The sequence below is a fragment of the Tenrec ecaudatus genome, chromosome 1 (assembly GCF_050624435.1).
Source record: "Tenrec ecaudatus isolate mTenEca1 chromosome 1, mTenEca1.hap1, whole genome shotgun sequence".
Taxonomy (NCBI): Eukaryota; Metazoa; Chordata; class Mammalia; order Afrosoricida; family Tenrecidae; genus Tenrec; species Tenrec ecaudatus.
In genome coordinates this window covers 172833866-172855166 of record NC_134530.1, presented here as the reverse complement: position 1 = coordinate 172855166, position 21301 = coordinate 172833866, and the positions used below count along the sequence as shown (strand labels likewise).

Genomic DNA, 21301 nt, shown 5'->3' with positions numbered 1-21301 from the left:
CACCAAGACTTCATTCAACCTGCTACAACAGACGACCTGACACAGTAAGGGGGAAAGCTTGAGAGAAAGACTATGTGGTGGTAGGAGGAGCAGTATTTATCATGTAACACCTAGTTTTGTTTTCATGTATAGTTTTCAACAAAATTGAAATTTTGAAAGGTGTAGGGGTAAAGAGACACACAAAGTACTCAATAGGAGGAAAGAGAAAGAGGCCAAGAGCTGAACATAAATTTTTGAAACATAAGGAATCTAAATCACAGGCTATTAAACCAGCTACTTCAATGGCTTAACATATGTATACTTTCCTAACCACCAAACAAATGTGTCTTCTAGGAAATGAAGGAGGCTGTGGTAGAGAACTGGGTTGGAGGTAGAACAAGGAGAGGGACCTAACAAGAGTTCCTCTGTGGACTTGTGAAACTTGAAATGTTAAATCGTCTTTTGAAAATATACTCCTGATTTTCTTTCCATGTGATAAACTCTAGCAATGATTTCTACACATTTGTGCTCACTGGCTTTGTTCTACTGGCCAAGAATATTCTTGGGAAAAGAAAAAGAAAAGACTCTGATAGGAGAAATACCAGGAAAGAGACTAGATGGAGTTGAAGAAAAAAGGAAACGGATTGTCTAAACCAGCAGGCAATCTGGAGACAATTAGACCCACAGGAGCCCAGAGGTGGTTGGAGTTCTACAGTGCTTGTAAGCCTTTCTATATCAAGAGAAACCTTTCAGCAAATGAATCACTAAAATAAAGGTCAGTGAGTGAGCTCCAGTTAATAAGAACTCCTGGGATAAAGGCAGGGTCTGGCTGATGGCTTACAGGCAGGCGGACTACCCTTTTCCGTTTACCCAAAATTTATGCTCAATGTCCTGACGTTACTATTACTAGGCACTACTTTTCATTCTTTAAAATGTTGGTTGACCTGGTCATTTTATTTATATATCCTAACACCTCTCAGATTGTAAATGCATATACCAAAAACTAAACTCGTTGCCACAGAGTTGATTCTGACTCACGGCGATCCTATAGGACAGGATAGAACTGCCCCTGTGGTTTCTAAGACTAACTCTTTACAGGAGGAGACAGTCTCTTTCTTGTGTAGGTATTATTTTTAAAAGCATGTCTGCATATTTAAAAATACAAATGCTGCAGTCATATTTAACCAACAATGCACTCAAAATACAAATGGAGCAGCTGGTAATTTTGAACTGGTGACCTTGGGGTTAACAGCCCAATGCTTGACTACTATGCCACCAGCATTCCTTATAAATTGTATATATAAAATTAATTTGGCTTTTAAATGACAGGTAAATATACTATTGTAAATTACGGGACTACAATCAACTCCTTTGTCATTTGAACTAGTTTTTATAATTCTTCAGAAAGATGAAATGTAAAATAAGTTGAGTTGCAAAATAAATACAGGCACCATGGCTGAGCACAAACTCTTCTAAAACTCAGTTCAATGCAAATTTATATTTGGTGCTTTCAAGTGTTTTACAAAAGCTTCTCTTGGTAACTTTTTGCTCAGTTTTTACAATGTTGAAAAACAAAAACATCAAATAAATGACTTAACATCTTTATTTAAATCTTTCAAATTGCTTAGTAAGCATCTTAAGTATTTTAAAGAGACTGGCACAATGCCAAGAGCTTTAATTTTTTTGTTCCTGTTATAGATCAAATTATGTGTTCCCCCCAAAAACAAAGAGCTTTGGAAAACTTTGTGGAAAAGTCCTATTATCTTTAAATTGCACTTTCCAAAAAACTTTTAGGAGTGCCCTGTCTCCAGATATATTTTAAAATCTAGGCCCTCTGCCTGTGGAAATTGGGCCCTAGTTGTGCAGTGGTTATATGTTGGGCTATTAACCACCAAGTCATCAGTTGAGAAGTAGCAGCTGCTCTGTGGGAGAAAGACTATGCTTCCTACCTGTAAAAAGTTTGCAGTCTTGGTAGCCCACTGGGGAAGTTCTACTCTGTCCTACAGAGTCCCTAAGAGTTGGAACTGACTGAATGGCAATGAGTCTGGGGGAGGAGGAGGGATTGGATGCCTGTGGATATAATTCCATTGGGGGATAGATTGTCTATCATGTTAATGAGACAGGATGAGTGGAGGACCTATCTTGAGCCCATTTCTTGAGACATAAGAGAGATTGAACAAACCAGCAGAAGCAATAATGAGGCTAGAGAGATGCTAAATCACATGAAGACTGCTCAGGAGCCAAAGCTCAAAGAGAGAAAGCCCTTCCTCTGAACCAACAAAAAGAAAAACCCTTCCCTTAGAGCTGGCACCCTAACTTCAGAAGGCTAGCCTCCTAAAGAGTGAGAAAGTAAATTTGCTCATTAAAGCCACCCGCTTATGGTGATTCTGTTATAGTAATACTAGATAACTAAGACCTTTAGCAAGAAAGTAACTCAAATATGCATAGGCGACGGTGACTTGAGGGGTGAGGACTAACCACTGAGATAACTGCACGTGCTGCTTTGAAAGCTGATCAATTCCAGCTTGAAATCCACTGAGACCTGTGGAATAGACTAGTTTAATTTGAGAACTATGCTTCCCTGCAGCTACCAGGTTCCCTGACTTTCCTGTGGACTAGTAACTGAAGGCTTCTATTTGGACCATGCCAAATAAACAATTCTCTTGTCAAGAGATGTTACCTGAACTGGAAGTCAAGTACCTAAGAAAAATCTTGTTCTATTTTTTGAGTAACAAGTTTTGCATACTGAAGGGGTACATGCTTAACTCAGATAAAAAGCTAAAGCATGTTAAATTTTAAACACAACTATCAAGCTGCAGCCATTTTCAAGAAGCCTGCTAAGTGATCGCTGGAATCACTATTCCAGAAGTCATGGCATAATTTTGGCATGTGAAATGCACGAAATGTTACATGTTTCCCGACATTCCAGCAGCTATCCATTGCCCACTGCTGTACAGTTACTACCCTGCAACTCGGAGATCCTTCACAGCACGCAGCATCGTTCCTAACACACTGCAGGCTTCCTGAAAACGTAAATATGTGCATTGTTTTCTAGGAAGGCTAGCTGGAGATAAACTTCAGTGGCTATGGTAGTCAATGGTGACTTGAGGTGTGAGGGTTGACTGCCAAGATCATTAACAGTCAATGGCATGGGGTAAATTAGGAGAATGACTCCCCTGTGGGCCATGGCCTAGAAAAACCTTAAGATTTTGGTTTGATTTTTCAAGCATTACATAGCGTGGCCACGTTATGACCTTGTTTACTCTTGTTAGTCAAGGACCTAGCTCCATTCAGATTTAATACAAATCCAAAATATCACAAAGAAAATGTTTATCAAAAAGTTCATACACAGCTTTGAAAATGCCCACTATAATCTTCTGCTGTTGTTATTGTCAAGTGCCATCAAGACAGTCCCACTCATACTGACCCTATGTGCACAGAACACTGCCCTGTCCTGTGCCAGCCTCACAATTAGTATATTTGAGCCCATTGTTGCAGCAACTGTGTCGATCCATCTCTTCAAGGGGCTTCCTCTGTCTTTCTGCCCGGCCACTTGGCCAAGCATGATGTCCTTTCTCCAGGAACTGGTCTCTCCTGATAACATGCCCAAAGTATGAGAAATGAGGTCTTGTCATCCTTACCTCTAAAGAGCATTCTGGTTTTACTTTTGCCAAGACAGATCTGTTTGTTCTTTTGGCAGTCCATAAGATTTTTCAATATTCTTCGGCAACGCCATAGTCCAAATTCATCAAGTTTTCTTCAGTCTTCCTTATTCAATCTCTGACTTTCACATGCATATGAAGTAATTTAAAATACCATGGCCACTCCCTCAATATAATAGCACCTTGCTCAGCTAAACAGTCATGCCATGATACCCACCTTCCCAACATGATTGCTGAAGACAGACGTGTGCATAAGCAAACATGGTGAAGAAAGCTGATGGTGCCTGGCTATCAAAAGATATAGCATCTGGGGTCTTAAAGACTTGAAGGCAAACAAGCGGCCATCTAGCTCAGAAGCAACAAAGCCCACAGAGAAGAAGCACGCCAGCCTAAGTGAATACGAGGTGTTGACGGGACCAGGTAGCAGACACCAAAGAACAAAAACCATCATTGTGTGATCACCTTCCCCACATAAACGCTGAAAACCAATGTGTACATAAGTAAGTGTGGTGAAGAAGGATAATGGTGCCCGGCTATTGAGAGATATAGTGCCTGGGACTTAAAGGCTTGAAAGTAAACAAGCGGCCATCTAGCCCAGAAGCAACAGATCCCACATGGAAGCAGCACACCAACATGTGTGATCATGAAGGGCTGAGGGGACCAGGTTTCAAACAACAAAGGCAGGGGGAAAAAAATCCTATCACCATGTATGAGGAGAGTGCATGATGGGGACCTAATGCCCATCTGTAGACAGCTGGACATCCCTTGCAGAGGGGTAGTGGGGAGGAGATGGGTCACTCAGGGTTCAGTGTAGCAACAATGAAACTCACAACCTTCCTCTAGTTCTTGAACGCTTCCTCCCCCCCAATTATCATGACCCCAATTCTACCTTGCAGACCTGGTTAGACCAGAGGATGCACAGTGGTGCAGTAGGGATCTGGAAACACAGGGAATCTAGGACAGATGAGCCCCTCAGGACCAGCGGTGAGAGTGGCGACAATGGGAGGGAAGGGGGTGTAAATAGAGGGAATCGATCTTGGGGATCTACGTGTAGCCTCCTCTCTGGGGGATGGGCAGCAGGAAAATGGGTGAGGGGAGATGCCGGGCAGTGTAAGTTAGGACAGAGTAATAATTTATAAGTCATTAAGGGTTGGTGAGGGAGGGGCAGGGGAGGGGAGGGAAAAAGGAAAATGAGCTGATTCCAGGAACCCAAGTGGAAGGGGAATTTTGAGAATGATGAGGGCAACGAATGTATAAGGGTGCTTTACTCAATTGATGTATGCATGGTTTGTGGTAAGAGTTGTATGAGCCCCAATAAAATGATTTATTTAAAAAAATACCACGGCAGGAAGAAAAAAAAAAATTTTTTTTTAAATAAATAAATAAATACCATGGCTTGGGTTAGGCATACCTTTTTCCTCAAAGTTACCATAATACAGAAATTATATTTTTGTATAATTATAGGAAGGGGCTTCCAAAAGTTCATGGAAAAAATTAAATTAAAAGATCATGAAATTTTTCTATGCTTTTTTGGAAGCCCCCTCGTAAGCCTTTTGTTATTGACAAACAATATGGAATTTACCAAGTCGGTATTATAACAAGGAAGGTTCAACAAAGTTCACAATCAGTAAGAATAAATTATTTTACCTAAGGATTACAAATAGGATTAAGCAGATTGAGATGCAGTCAATTAATATGGCCCCTCTAGCCATACCCCTTATGTGATTACTATAAATTTTAGCCTCTATGCCTGTGGTTATACTTCCAATTTGGAGGAATTCTCTACTATGCTAATAGATAGGATTAAGTATCCACATTAGTAGAAGGTGTGAACTAAGTCAGCACTCTTTGTTTCCTTGGGGGTATGGTCTGCTGAGAGACAAAAACCAAACCTCCATCAAAACCACTCCTCTGTGTATAACCACCATCCCAGACACATAAAGAAACCCCAGGACCATCAGGAAAAAAAGCCACCACTGGAGCATCTTCTAGATCTCCTTCTGAAGTGGTGGAGGCCAAGACCAATAGCACCAGAGGCTGCGGCATGGAGACCAGAGCCAAAGGCAAGAGACCATAGAATAGAACAGAGTAGTGTCAAGACTATCAGGCTGAGACAGAGCAGCAGGCAGACTTCCTGATCCAGGAAGGCAGAGGTCAAAAGATCACATGGCTGAGAGGCTGAGGACTGGAGAGAGACTTGGCTGCTGGCTGAGGAGGGGTTGCTGTGGACCAGTGACTAAGTCCTTATTGTTTACAGATTCTGACTTCTGGTAAACCATTAGCTTTCCTAATAAACCCCCTTAACTGTGAGTTAATAACAAACCCAGAATAGAAAGATAGGGTCATGGGAGAAAGTTAGTGTTGGAATAGGTAAAGAGGGATAGAGTGTGGAGACATGTCTACAGCAAGCAAAGGGAAGCCAGAGGTCAGATATGGTTATCCTCTAGGCCACATATCAATCCATCCTAACATATCTGTCTACAGATGGATAAGTGGCAAATATTAGATAGTGTTTATGTATATCAGTGTACTCAATCTGTGACTTTAAAGTCACATCTGCATGAATTCTAAAATTAGTAAAAGTTTCATAGCAAATTTACTCACAGAACTGACCTTAACAGTAAAGTAAATGTATTAACTGGTCTTGGTAACTTACCTGTTCCATTAGTCAAAAAGATGCATGAAAAATTTAGATGTGAAATAATATTATACTTGAGTTTAATTAAATCAGTTAGAAAAAACAGATCTATACCATCTAACCTTAAGCTATTTTTCTGGATGATACCATCTGATGTGTCTTGCACCTCTTTAGCAGAAAACTCTAGAAGATGCCTCCTTTGATTTGCAGGGTTCACAACAGGCTTCACTTTCCTGGAATCTTGCTCCAACATGCTGAAAATTAAAAATACAGAATACTAATTAAAATAAATTCCGCACATGCTACATGCAGCTCCTGAAGCAAATCAGAATCTCTTTATAGGTCCACATACATAACAAGAATACTAGGCATCCAAAACAAAAACAAATTCACTGCCATTGAGTCGACTGCAACTCAGAACAACCACAGAACAGGGTAGAACCCTGTGAGTTTCCAAGATGATGACTTTTCACTGGATTAGAAAGCTTCAGCTTTCCCTCCCAAGCGGTGGCTAGTGGTTTCGAACTGCTGACCTTGCCCAACTTGTAACCACTATGGCACCAGGGTTCTTAGGACACTCGGTACAGCGGCAAGTCAAAACTGTACTGCAGGCATCCAGTCCCAAGCTGTACGTATCTGTACATATCAAAAGCAATTCTGAAAATAATTTTATAGGTATAAAACACCTTGCTTATGAATTTTTAAGGCACTGTTTTAATGCTTTGAAATCATAATCATGCTATGAAAACATATAATGTCGGAAATAAATACAAGATACACTTAACCAAATTTTAAAATTAGATAAGTAAAATAAGCTATCCTGTTAGACGCTACGAAGTGGTGTTTTCCATTTTTAAACTTGGGATAAGTGAAATAAGCTGTCCTCCTGAGTGTCGTAAACTGATGTTTTTCAGTAAGATCCTACTTCAAATGAAATAAGAATTATTCTCCTTTTCAAGAAACAGCCAAATCAATTAGCTCTTCAGAATTCCAGAGGGCAAGCTATTTGATAGTCAACAAAAAAAATATTTAAATAATTCTACTTATTTTATGTAAAAATGTTCTTTTCTCTCTTTTTTTGGTAAAAATCTTATTTTCTATTACTTCTTCCATTTCTCTCCACCCTCCCTAATTTTCAATCATAGCATGACATGCTCTTGATGGGCATAAATAACTGAATACACACACACACAGCCAGAGCGAGCATGTAGGAAACACACAAAAGCCAATATTTGAGCCCATAGTTACAGCTCCTCTGGCAATCCAGCTCATGCAGGGTTTCCCTCATTTTCAGTGACCTTCCACTTGACTAAACAATGGGCTCAACAAATACATTTCAACGGCGGGATGGCACAGGGCCAGGCAATGTTTTATTCTGTTCTACATCAGGCCACACCATGAGTGACACACCTGAGCGACAGCAACAAAAGAACAACAAATGAAGCACATACTGCAACTGTTTAACATTTTTCACTCATTAATCATGGGCTGGGAAACTTGGCTCCACTGTAACATTTTCTGTGTGTATGCTCTATTGGACAATGCCAGGCACATTATTTACACTAGTCATAATCTTGAAATTCAACACAAAGGACCCTCCCATGAAACACACAAGAAGGGATGCTGAATTCAATTTAATGTGATGGGGTAGAGGAGGGTCATGTAAAAGAGAAGTCCTTTGGTTCTAAAAGAAGAGTTCTGTTGGGATTCGTTTCTCTCCAAATCAGGGGGAAGCAGAATTAGGAAAAGCCGGAAGAGTTATATCCCCCTAGAACAGTGGTTCTCAACCCCTTGGAGGTCGGATGACCCTTTTACAGGGGTCGCCCAATTAATAACGGTAGCAAAATTATGGTTATGAAGTAGCAATGAAATTAATTTCAGAGCTGGGTGTCACCACAACATGAGGAACTGTATTAAACGGTTGCAGCATTAGGAAGGTTGAGAACCACTGCTCTAGAACATTTTATCTCTGATTCCCCATTCTCTGCTCTCAGAATCATTGTTATCCAGTGATTCTCACATGGTGTGCTGTGGCAGGCACTCAGGCAACTGCAAACTCTTCACTACAGTACCACCCATTATGACCATGTGGAAATGTACTTTTGTTGCAACTGAGGCTACATATTGTTACCACTGTATTTTTCACACAGAATATTTATTTGAACAGTCATACAAAGCATGAAACGTGTAGCAGATGAGGTAAAACGCCTTGTGGGTTGTCAAAATTAAACTTGCACAAACTTGGCCAAATTCGTATTTAAGAAAACAAGAGAAGTAGAAAACAATAATAATTTTGAAGAGAAGCCCAGTGAAGTGTGTGTTGATAACCTTGGGGATTGTGCTGTTGCTTACCTTTTAATATTTTTATATGGAGCTAAAATTCAACTTGTAAAAGTTTTCAATGAACACAAACCAACCGAAGACATTTCCCTGCAATAGAATCTCATCAAATTCAACTCCTCCATTTTATTAGTGAAATCTCCATTTAGCACCATTCCTGGTCAGTTAGCAACTCTATGTGCCTTCAATGACCAGAAGAAGCTCTACCACACTGCTAAAGAACCTCCATGTGAAGTAAAGAGAAAATGTGCCTAGCTTTGGAACCAGCCTAAATAATTCAGAACAAATCTAAGCAACCCTTTTCCCAAATCATCCCTCCACCCGAGACATCCGTTTTGAAAACTTGTTTGTGTTTCACTGACGATGCAAAAGCATTTGGCTGTGTGGTTTATAACCAACTATGGATAACATTGAGAAAAATGAGAATTCCAGAACAGTCCTTCAATTTGCTCATGTGGGAACCTGCACATGGACCAAGAGACAGTCATTTGAACAGAACAAGGGAATGCTGTGTAGTTGAAAATCAGGACTGTATCCTTTCACTATACTTATTCGATTTGTATGCTGAGCAAATAATACAAGCAGCTACACGAGGTATCAGAATCTGAAGAAGGCAACCTGTGGTTTGCAGATGGCACACCTTTCCTTGCAAAAAGCAAAAGGAGTAAAAGCACTTGCTGAAGGAAATAAAAACCTTCAATTCAATGTAAAGAAAACCCAAATCCTCAAAACTAGACCAACAGACAACATCGTGGTAAATGGAGAAAAGATTGACGATACGGGTTTCCTTTTGCTTGGATTCACAATCAGTGCTCATGGAAGCAGCAGTCAGAAATCAGACAATATATTTCTTTCATTGGGCAAATCTGCTGCATAAGACTTCTTTAAAATACTGAAGGACAAGGGCAGCACTATGGGAAAACTCAAGTACACAGTGGTTTCATTTCAAAAAAGGTGAAATGCTGATTGACAATAAACCTCATTCTGAATGGCCATCAACTTCCTGAACAGAAGAAAATGTCTTCAAAATGTGTGCACTTGTGCTCGAGAACCAACGACAAACCACTGACAAGATAAGGAAGCTATCTGGACTATCTTGGAGCTCGGTTCAGTGGATTTTAATGGAAGATTTGGGAATGGGAAGGGTGGCTGAGAAATGTGTGCCTCCGGTTCCGACTGACCAGGAAAAAGAGCTCCGAGTGAAAACATGCCGTGCTTTGAAAGAACAGCTCCGAAAAACAACATGGCTGGCCCCACTATGAAACACGATGCCCCTCAGTGGCTAAGGGCGATACAGGGGACAGCACCGGAGACACAGTGTGGGAACTGCACCTGACCTGATCCCACCACACCGAGGCAAAGCACTGGGGGAGTGCAGCAGAACAGCAAGGGAATGGAGTGGCAAGGTCCCCAGGGAATGCTGAAAGTGGACTTTGGGGCCAGGGCGTGGTGCCCCAACAGACTGGACTGGAAAACGCTCCTAAGGGCCAGCAAATGATCCTTGAATGAACTACAAGCCTTTCTTTTGTGTTTTGTTTTGTTCTTTGTCAGTGGTTTGTTGTTGGTGTTTTGTTGTCTGGTTGTATACTGTTGCTTTGTTTTCCTCTGTCTTGTCTTCCTGCACGTTAGTGTCTCCACAGGTCTGTCTGAATAGGACAGGCTGGATGAACTATCTGGAGGAAAAACAATGGGACCCACAGTTCCGGGGGGACTTGAGGTGGGGGGGAGGAGTAAGGAAGTGGTGTTAACAAACACAGGGACAAGGGAACAACATGGGACCCAAAATGGTAGTGAGGGGGGAGTGGCAGGCCTGGTGGGGAATGATCAAGGGTAAGGTTGCATAGAGAAGAGGTATACTCTAGCCCAGGTGGTGACGGAGCATGGTAGGAGGGCAGGAGGAAAGTCAAGGGAGATGGAGGAAAGAGCTAGGAGTCAAGGGGCATTTACAGAGGTCTAGACAAAGACATGTAAATGCAAATATATATAAGAGGATGGGGAAATAGATCTATGTGCCTATATTTGTAGGTTTAGTATTAAGGTGGTGGAAGGACCTTGGGCCTCTACTCAAGCACTCCCTCAATGCATGAATACTTTCTTTTATTAAATTTTCACTCTATGATGCTCACTCTCCCGACACAACTGCTGAAGCCAAAGTGGGTGAACAAGTAAATGTAGTGAAGAAAGCCGATGGTGCCCGGCTATCAAAAGAGATAGTGACTGGGGTCTTAAAGGCTTGAAGATAAATAAGCGGCCATCTATCTCAGAACCAACAAAGCCCACATGGAAGAACACACCAACCTGTGTGATCGCGTGGTCCCAAAGGGGTCAGTTATCAGGCATCAAAGAACAAAAAATCATATCATTGGGTGCACACCTCCATGATACGATCGCCGAAGACAAATGTGGCGAAGAAAGCTGATGGTGCCTGGCTATAGAAAGATATAGTGTCTGGGGTTTTAAAGGCTTGAAGGTGAACAAGTGGCCATCTAGCTCAGAAGCAATAAAGCCCACATGGAAGAAGCACACCAATCAGTGAGATCACGAGGTGCCAAAGGGACCAGGTATAAGGCATCATGCAAAAAAAGAATATATATATATATGTGTGTGTATGTGTATGTATATATATATATAGATATAGATATATACCATAGTGAATGAAGGGGGAAGTGCAGAGTGGAGACCCGAGGCCCAAGTGTCGACCACTGGAGATCCCCTCATAGAGGGGTTTAGGAGAGGAGATGGGTCAGTCAGGGTGTGATGTAGTACCCATGACGAACACAGCTTTCCCCCAGATGCTTCCTCCCCCCAACTACCATGACCCAAATTCTACCTTGCAGGACTGGATGGGGCAGAGGTTGTACACTGGTGCATATGGGAGCTGAAGGCACAGGGAATCCAGGGTGGACGATACCTTCAGGACCAGGAGTGTGAGGGACGATGCTGGGAGAGTGGGTTGGAAAGGGGGAACTGATTACAAGGATCCACATGTGACCTCCTCCCTGGGAGATGGACGGCAGAGAAGGGAGGGAAGGGAGACTCCGGATAGGGCAAGATATGACAAAATAACAATCTATAAATTATCAAGGGCTCATGAGGGAGGGAGGAGCGGGGAGGGAGGGGGGAAAAAAGAGGACCTGATGCAAAGGGCTTAAGTGGAGAGCAAATGCTTTGAAAATGATTAGGGCAAAGAATGTACAGATGTGCTTTTTACAATTGATGTATGTATATGTATGGATTGTGATAAGAGTTGTATGAGCCCCTAATAAAATGTTTTAAAAATATATAAATTAAATAATAAATTTTTTTTAAAAAAGAGGAACAGCTCCAAAGCAACCCAGACTTTTTTCCCAAGGTATTACTGGTGATGAGACATGGTCCTATTCTTACAACCCTGAAAGCAAACATCAATCAAGCCAGTGGAAGAAGCCACTGTCACTTTACCCCTCAAAAAAGCTGAAGTGAAATCAAAGATCAAGACAATGCTTGCTTGTTTGTTTGTTTGTTTGTTTGTTTGTTTGTTTGTTTGATGTGACAGGGATAGCGTATTTGGAGTTTGTTCCACCAGGTCAGATTGTTAATCAAGCTTTCTATTTAGAGGGTCTGAACAGAAAGTGTAACAACATGCCACAAAAATGGCCTGATTTGTGGTAGACGGAGGACCGGTTTTGCCACCACAACAATGCACCTGTTCAGTCAGCCATCTAAGTGCACCAGATTTGGCAGAAAACAGCATCCTCTCTTGCTCCACACATCTCAGTCACCTAACCTGGCTCCTTTTTGTTTCCATGAATGAAGATGCACATGAAAGGACAGCAATTTGATGACATAGAAAAAGTGAAGAAAAAACAAGGGAGGTACTGTCAGCCATCCAAACAAATGAGTTTGAAAAGTGTTTCCAATAATGGAATTACAGATTTGACAAATGTATTAGGTGTAGTGGAGAGAACTTTGAAGGTGATAAAGTTGTTTTGTGAAAAAATTTAAATACATAACTTTGAAAAAAATTGTGTTTTTTTTTATCCCCTTGAATGTCTCTGGTTCACTTTACAGACATAATTATCATTTTATGTTAGAAAACATTATCGATTATCCTCCTAGTAATTCTATTGATAGCATCAATGATTGCAATGTATGATGTGTGAAATACATGCCAATAAATCTGTTTAATAAAAAATAAATATTAAAAAACAGCAAAATATCAACTATGAAAGATTGAAATCTGTAAAATGAGCTACAGAAATCCATTTTAGTCACCTAAATAACCGCATATTTATATTAATATATGAAAGATCTGAATGTGCTTTATCTCATGGTCAAAATTCAAGATTGTCTTAGTACAACTGTGATACCACAACTATTAAGAGAAGAATCCGACAGTACTTGTGATGACCAAATTTTTTAGATTCTTGGTAGGAGGAGCTTTCCATCACTAAGTCTTCCTTGTCATTAGTTTAAAAAAATTAATTTCCAAGAGTACAAAGAACTGACTCAGAGAGACCATTTACAGCCCATAAAATTGATTGAAGAATCCTGGTGACCCAACAGGTAGGAGGTCAGCTGCTAAGTAGTGATTGAAGGCCGCCAAGGGTGGCTTCCGTAAAGACTGCAGGCCAGGAAACCCTCTAGGGCAGTTCTACTCTGTCCCATGGGTTCGCTAAGAGTGGAAGTCAAGTCACCCAAAAACAACATAGCAAAAACAATACTGATAATCAATCTAACAGAATCCTTACTACGAGTTGCTTAAATGAAGATCTATTCTGCATTTTAAGTAAACTAATTAAAATTAAGAAAATAGGAGTCTTTCTGATCAGAATCATGCAGCTCCTAGAGAACCACAACGGTTTCATGCACAAAAGGATTGTCCACCAATGAATCTTGTCCATATTGCTGTCAATGGGCCTGAAAAGCATGGATTAATAACACACAAGTGACTTTCAATTTCCCCCAAAATCTGGGAAAACTACCATGAGGACTGTTACTTTACTTTTTCGTTTATGACATTTTAAATGCTAACAACTGTTTTAAATTATTTGTGGTGCCACTTAATCCTTAAACTGTGATTTCAGATACCCAATTTTCATACCAAGTAGCTGAACAAAAGATGGCCCATCTCCGGTTTCATTCCACCCATTGCAAACCTGTTTTCATATGGGACAAGTACTTCAATTTTAAATGCAAGCCATCTCAGCAGGTAAGAGTCACACTGGTTCTCAGCTCCAACAAAACACCACACATTGTTGTTGTTCTATTGCTCTCAGAACCACCCTTTAAAAATGGAAATTATTTTCAGCTGAAAGGAGCATGGGGCATTTCAGGTCTTACTGTGGTAAAGAGCACAAACTTCAGGAGACTGTGTTCTAAGGGAACCTCTGAGATTCCCTGCTTGTGTAGCACAGGGAAAGTGGGAGACTTTCTCTGAACCTTCAATTCCTCACATGTCAAAGAATGAAAAACAACAAAAGTTTTACAAAGTTTTCCTAAGATTCAAATGAGATGAAAGATATTGTCCACGGAATCCAGGACACATAAACCCCTCAGGAACAATAATGGGAGTGGCCATATCATGAGGGTAGGGAGAAGGTGGGAGAAAGGGGGAACTGATAGCAAAGCTCGACAAACAACAGAAATGTGGGTGGAGGGAAACAGAGGATAGTATAAGATATGCAAATAATAATAATTTATCAAGGGTTCACCAGGTGAGTGAGAGAGGGGAAAAGAGAGGAGTTGATACCAAGGACTAAAATAGAAAATGTTTTGAAAATGATGATGCAAAATATGTATAAATGTGCTTGATACAGTTGATGTATGGATTGTTATAAGAGCTGTAACGGCCCCCAATAAAATGATTTTTAAAAAGAAAGAAAGATATTACCAAATTATGTCCCCACAAAAGATGTAATTTGACAAGGCCACGATTCCCAGTATTGTGTTATGATCCCTCGGTCTGTGATGTTATAAGTTCTAACCTCTGCCTGTAATTGATGTGCTCTAGTGGTGTGGTGGGTTAAGCAGAATCCACCAGCTGCTTCACAGGAGAAAGATGTGCAGCCTAGGCACAATACAGTCCCTCAATGACACGTTCTACCTACTTTGGTGGGAGAAAGACAGGCCTTTCTACTCCCATAAAGATATAGTCTCAGAAACTCACAAGGACAGTTCTACCTTGTCCTGTAGGGTCTCTCTGAGTTGGAATTAACTTAATGGCAGTGAGTGAGTGAGTGAGTGAGTGAGTGAGTGAGTGAGTGAGTGAGTGGTCGATCAATCGATCTACTTTGGTGAGCATCAACTGAAAGCTTATAAGTAAGTGGCCAACTAAGGTGCAAATATTTGTCTCTCCCTGTTCAGGTAAAAGAAGAGTTCTGAAAATTGAAGACAACTGGAAGCAATTAGCCCAGTGGACTAGGGAACACCCAAACATTAGCCTTACAACCCTGAGACCTGAAGAGACAGAGGATGCCCAGCTACCACTGTGTTGAAAAGTAGAACATTAGAAAGTCCTGCAGAGAGTGGGAGGAAATATGGAATATTCAAAATTCATAATTGTTTTTAATCGAGCTCCTCTGCTCAAATTCTCCAGGTGACTCCTATATGTATCATGGTAAAAACCAAAATCCTTAAAATGACCCAGGCTTTCCTTCACTTGATGCCTACTTCCACTTTACCTGCCTAACATATGCATCAACAGGTAGACCAAGCACTGGAAGCACTTACTTCTCTATGCCAGAAACTACTTGGCCACCTGTCTGCAATTTGTATGGATTCCCCAAAAAAGGTAACCCAACAGAATTATCAAATTACAGAACAAAATCATGGCATCACATGCTAGTGCAATGTTGCTGGTGATCATCCAACAATGGTTGCAGCGGTACACTGACAGGGAGCTGCCAGCAGTTCTAGCTGGGTTCAGATGAACATGCAGAATGAGGGATATCATTGCTGATGTCATCTATGAACCTTGGTTGAAAGCAGAGAATACTAGAGAGATGTTTACTTGTGCTTAGTTGTTTATGCAAAAGTACTCAACTGTGTGAGTCATAAGAAACATTCACTGTATGGATCATAGCCTTGAGAAGAACAGGAATTCCAGGACACTTCCCTGTGCTCGTGCAGAACTTGTACATGGACCAAGAGGCAGTTGTGTGAATAGAACAGGGAGATAATGCATGGTTTAAAATCAGGAAAAGTGTGTGTCAGGGTTGCATCCTCTCACAATACTTATTCAATCTGTATGCTAAGAAAATCATCAGAGAAGTTGAATTATATAAAGAAGAAGGCACTTACTGAAGAAGATCAAGGACTACAGACTTCAGTATGGATTACAACTAATGTAAAGAAAAACCAAAATCCTCAAAATTGGACCACGAGGTAACACCCTGATCAATGGAGAAAGGTGGAAGTTATCAAGGATTTTGTCTTGCTTGGATCCACAATCAATGTTCAAGGAAGCAGCATTCAATATATTAAAAACATGTTGCATTGAGTAAATCTGCTGCACAAGACATATTGAGAGAATTGAAAAGCAAAGCTGTCACTCTGAGGACTACGGGTGTCTGACTCAAGCCATGGTATTTTCACTTGCCTCATAAGCATGTGAAAGTTGGACATTGAATCAGGAAGACCAAAGAAGAATTAATGCGTTTGAATTGTGGTGCTGGAGAAGAATACCAAAAGTACCATAAACTGCTAAAATAAACCTGTCTTGGACGAAGTATAGCCAGAGTGTTTCTTAGAGGCAAGGATGGCTAGACTTAATCTCATGTATTTTGGACATGTTGTCAGGGGGAAAAAACAGTCCCTGGAGAAGGCCATCAGGTTTGGTAAAACAGAGGGGCAGTCCAAGAGAGGAAGGTTCTCAAGGAGATGGATTGACACCTGGTTGCAACAATGGGCCCAAGCATAGAAACCACTGTGAGGATGGTGCAGGACTGTGTTTTGTTCTGTTGTGTACAGGGTTGTTCTGAGTCAGAATTGACTCGATGGCACCTACAATAACAACATTATCTCCTACTAGTCTCCCCATATTCACTTCAGTCCAGCCATACTGACGCCCTTGCTTTCATGCAGAACAATCTTCCATCGTGGGGCCTTTGCAGTGGCTGTTTCCCTGTGCCAGAAATGCCCTTCCCTCAGTTACACATTTGGCTAACTCACCTCCTTCCTATAAGCCTTGACTCAAATGTCTACATCATCCTATTTCAAAAAGAGCCCCAATAACCATTCTAACATTGTAAGGCTATTTACCTTACGATGTACCTCATGTCTATATTCAAAGCATTTAGAATCATATCATTTGTTACTGTGTTCATTTTCTGTCTGTCTATCCCCACTAAAATGTAAGCTAAGGCTACAGGGCTTTGTTTTGTACTAGGAAAATGTCTAGCCCATAGGAGGCACTCTACTTGTGTGTGTGTGTGTGTGTGCGTGTCATATGTAATGCATTCTAAGCACACCAGCTGCCTCTTGCCCAGTTTAAATTCTGTATCTTCGTTTTAGGAAAACCAACCCACAGCTCAAGATTGGCAGGTGGAAAACACATTATTTTAGCACTTCCAGATCCTATAACAGGAAATGATGTGATTTTATTGCAACTGGGGCTAAAGAAGGGGGGAAAGTAGGGAGTTCTCCATCTCTTGGGAAAGGTGCTTCACTGTCTATTGAATGGCTCACAATCTGATGACTTCTGCAGGCTAGTAATAATGAGCTAATTTACCAGGAAAATGTGACTGTGTGAAGAAAGAGATCTTCAAGGCAAGATAAAGGAACCCTCTCAATAGCAGTCCTCAGAGGCAGGATGAACAGATCTTGAGAAGAAACATCTACTTTACAAGGGCAGTTTGCCATGTGAGCCAATATGTACAAAGAACGATCCACCAGTCTTTCGTTCATTCAATAAACAGTAAGCAAGCACCATGCACCAATTTAATAGATGATGCTCATTCTTGAAATCCAGCTACTACAGGATGAGGAAGTCAAAAAACGTACGGAGAGAACCACCTGAAGCACTGACAACCCTAACCCACAGCCCCACTCAGGTCGGAACGAAAGCCCCACAAACTTGCGCAAGGCCACATCAGTAAGCCATCTCAAAAGTCGGTCCTCCGATCCAAGCTACCCCAGTGACACGCCATGAAGCAAACAAGGGCTAGCTTTATTAAGCTCTGCGTAAACTACTCATTTTTTTTAAGCAAAGTAAATGACTTCTGTTGTTTTAAACCTAACTTTCGGTGTGGTTCGTTAGTTATGCAACAAAGCTAAGTGATACATTTATCAGTTCATGAAAAATTTACATGTGAAAAACGCCTTGGAACATGACTTCACTTGAGAAAGGTACTCTCTGATCACGCTAAATGCCAAAACAACATGGCGATAAATTTAAGTGTAACCTCTTTTCTGTTATACTCATGATCAAAACAGTACATTCATAACATCCTCTTTCACAGTCACTTTTAGGGGAATAGGCAAACCTCCGGGATGGAAAATTTTAACTCTTCTATCTACAAAGGCCAACTTCTTTCCCTCTGCCGGAGTGGCTGTTGCTTGATCAGAGGTTAAGACAAGGGCCCAGAGACAAGCTACCTGGATGGGAATCCCAGTTCTGCAGCATAATATTTGTGACGTCTTTCCTCATCTACAACAGCAATACCAACACATCCCTGATGGCACTGGGGGGGAGTAAATTAATTCATTCATAGAAAACGTAGACGAGATATAGCTATTCTCCGTGCTTGAGGGCCACACAGACTGGGGATCTGGCTTGTCACTGGAATAATTGCAGATGACTAGTGGGTTTGCCTGTAGCACTGACGTTGGAGAGGGGTACTGGTCGCCTACACTTCAGATCTTACTGTGTCCGAGAATGCAAGATATTTCCAGGGAGCTAGAGTTTGGTCACATGTAGGAGTCAGGGTTTCTCTTACATCAAGCTTGTCCAAGAGGAGTTACACAGCTCAGTAGGAGGCTGAGGGCCAGGGAAATGGCAGCCACCTGAGAGAAAGCCCTGGAGAGCAGATGTGTAAAAAATAATACCCACAAAACCGTAGACTAGTGCTTGGTGCACAAGAACTCTTTAGTAAATGCAAAGCAAAGCAAACATATCAGAACACCTTTACCAAGCACTGAGGCTATCAATCCACTGACAGCACAGATTATTCTAGAACTAGTTATCTCACCTTTTAATTCATTCGTTTTCCCCCCTTTTATTCCCATTTATCTCTCTTGTATACATTTGCCAAAAGGATCTCACTAAACTCACTGCCATCGAGTCCATGCTGGCTCATAGAGACCCTATAGGATAGAGTAGAACTGCCCCTGTAAGCTTCTAAGACTGTAAGTCTTTATGGGAGTAGAGCCCTGCCTTTCTCCTGAGGAATGGCTGTGGTTTCAAACTGCTGACCTTGTCTATCCCACTCAACTGATAACCACTACCCCTGCTTCCTTACGGAGCTATTTCATCATTTCACTAAGCATCTGGAACACATATTTTAAGGGTCTTTCTGAAGATTATTTTACATCGTTATGGCTGGCTGAATTAACTGACGACTGCTACGTGCTATGCGTGTTTACTTCTTGATGTCAGTGTGTTCTGAACATAAACTGGCATTCATGTTCACACTCACCATCAGTTTATCACACCTTATGACCTGAGAAGCTAAATGGAATGTACAGATAATATGCTAGCCATAACTTGATGTAAAATAATCTGTAGAAAGACTCTTAAAATATATGTTCCAAATGCTTAATGAAATGATAAAACAGCTCAAATCTGGAGATTAAACTTAAGTGAACTTGCTTACTCCTTTATATTTGTTTTGCACAACATATATCACAAAATTCTACCTGGATGTACTTGTGTGCTAAGCACTGAAAATGATGGATGAGAAAAATACAAGGTGGGCCATCAACAGACTCGTGGGGCAGTGGGGAGAGAATTAAAGATAATGGAATTTTCCCACGAACTTTTTGAAGCCCCTCATTTCAGAGAAACCATCTGCTGGTTCTTGTTCTATGTTAAGGTTGTGACCTAAAGAAAATACCAGCATCCTAACTGGCCGCGAGGCAGCAGTCTTCGCATTATGGCCTAGGTGTTCACCGATCCCTTCTCACAAGATAGAAGCAGCACAAGTTCCATCTTGCAAAGCCACATTCAGGGACTCACCAAAGGTAAAGAAGGAAGGTAGCGAGGGATGGATGTAGGCTTATGGGTTCTGGGTGTTTTTCTCTTCACTGTAACAACTAGGGGAAAGACAACCAAGGGATTCCAGACAAACCCCTGGAGGACTCCTGAACAGCCAGCCTCCCTCTCTACAACTTCTGTGACGGCCCAACCTGAGAAAAGCATCAACAAGAGCTTCCGTGCCCTCAAAACCCAGCCCTGCACTTGATAAACTCTATGGAAGTTTTACAAACAAAGGATGAAACCCACAGAGGCTAAAAGACTTTTTTTAAAACCTGAATAAATTAGACTATTTGGATAACGGACCGCCCTCGGCTCTGCTACCCCTCCACTCTACCAGTCTCACTAACACCTGGTCTTTGGATGTATTGTCTTCCTTCAGTCTATGTGTCACTTTGATAAATGTGGAAAGTACTTTAAGCCAAGAATTAGGTTGGAATTGAATGAGGAATTATTTAAAAATCTGGCTGAACAAAACCATGTATACTTAGTAGTTAGGATTTTCTGACATTTAATTTATATAGGAACTTTTAACTTAAAGCCAATAGTGATATCATGTAGCTAAATGTGCTCATCAGTTGAGTAGAAAAAAAATTGTAGCCAGATTTGGGGATAGGCTCATCTCAGGATAAGATGCTAGAATTCTTCCTGTAAAATAACGAAAGGCAGGCAAACTTAGAGAATGCTGGAAGAAAGACATTTCTTTCTAGCCAATTCCAGACAACTCACATTCAATGCCATGTGCTCTGTGGTCAACTTTTCCTTATAATACATGTCATAAGAAACCACCGAGTAGCTGATCCTTAAGTAACATGATTTACCCTCCCTCATTCAAGTCTGATGTCTGAAACCATGAAGACTCCAGTTCTATGAGAGAATAGCACCTAACTCACAACAAATAAGGAAAAAGCAATGCCAGACTTAGGCATTTTTTGTAAAGACTTAGCATATTTAAAACCTCCTTGAGATGTTGGCTTATTATTTGCAGAAAAGGAGGATGTTGTGGGTTGAACTGTGTGTCCTTCCAAAAATTATACTGAAATCCTAAATCTCTGTACATGTACGTGTGACTTTAGAAATCGGATCTTTGCACACATAATCAAGTTACGATGAAATCCAACTAGATTAGGAGGGGCCCTCAATACAATAGCTGCTGGCCTCAAAAGATGGCCAGTGCAGCAAAACAGGGACACCCAGCGGGGGGGGGGTGCAATGTGAAAATGAGGCAGAGCAGGGGGTCATGTGGCTACAAGCCAAGGAATGCTGAGGACCGCCAGTTATCCCGACAAGCTAGAAAAGGAAAGAAAGATTCTTCCCTAGAGCTTTTAGAGGGGGCAGGGCCTGATGACATCTTGCTTTTGGACTTCTGGCCTCCAGTATTGCCTGTGGGAATACATTACTGCTGTTTGAATCCATTCTCTTTGTGATGAACTACTACAGGGGCCACGGGAAACTAACAGAAGAAGAATGTAGTGGCCTTTCAAACAGAAAGGAGAAATTCAATAAAGC

The 21301-nt window shown here is 41.2% G+C and overlaps 1 protein-coding gene across 2 annotated transcripts in view; it reads right to left on the bottom strand.

Annotated features, from left to right (window-relative positions):
- ATF6 (activating transcription factor 6) overlaps positions 1 to 21301 on the bottom strand; it is a 235030-nt gene that overhangs the window by 130054 nt on the left and 83675 nt on the right. For both annotated transcript variants that reach the window (XM_075564052.1, XM_075564043.1), the window contains exon 10: positions 6402 to 6533. In XM_075564052.1, coding sequence (XP_075420167.1) covers positions 6402 to 6533 — 132 coding nt within the window. The remainder of the gene's footprint in view (positions 1 to 6401; positions 6534 to 21301) is intronic.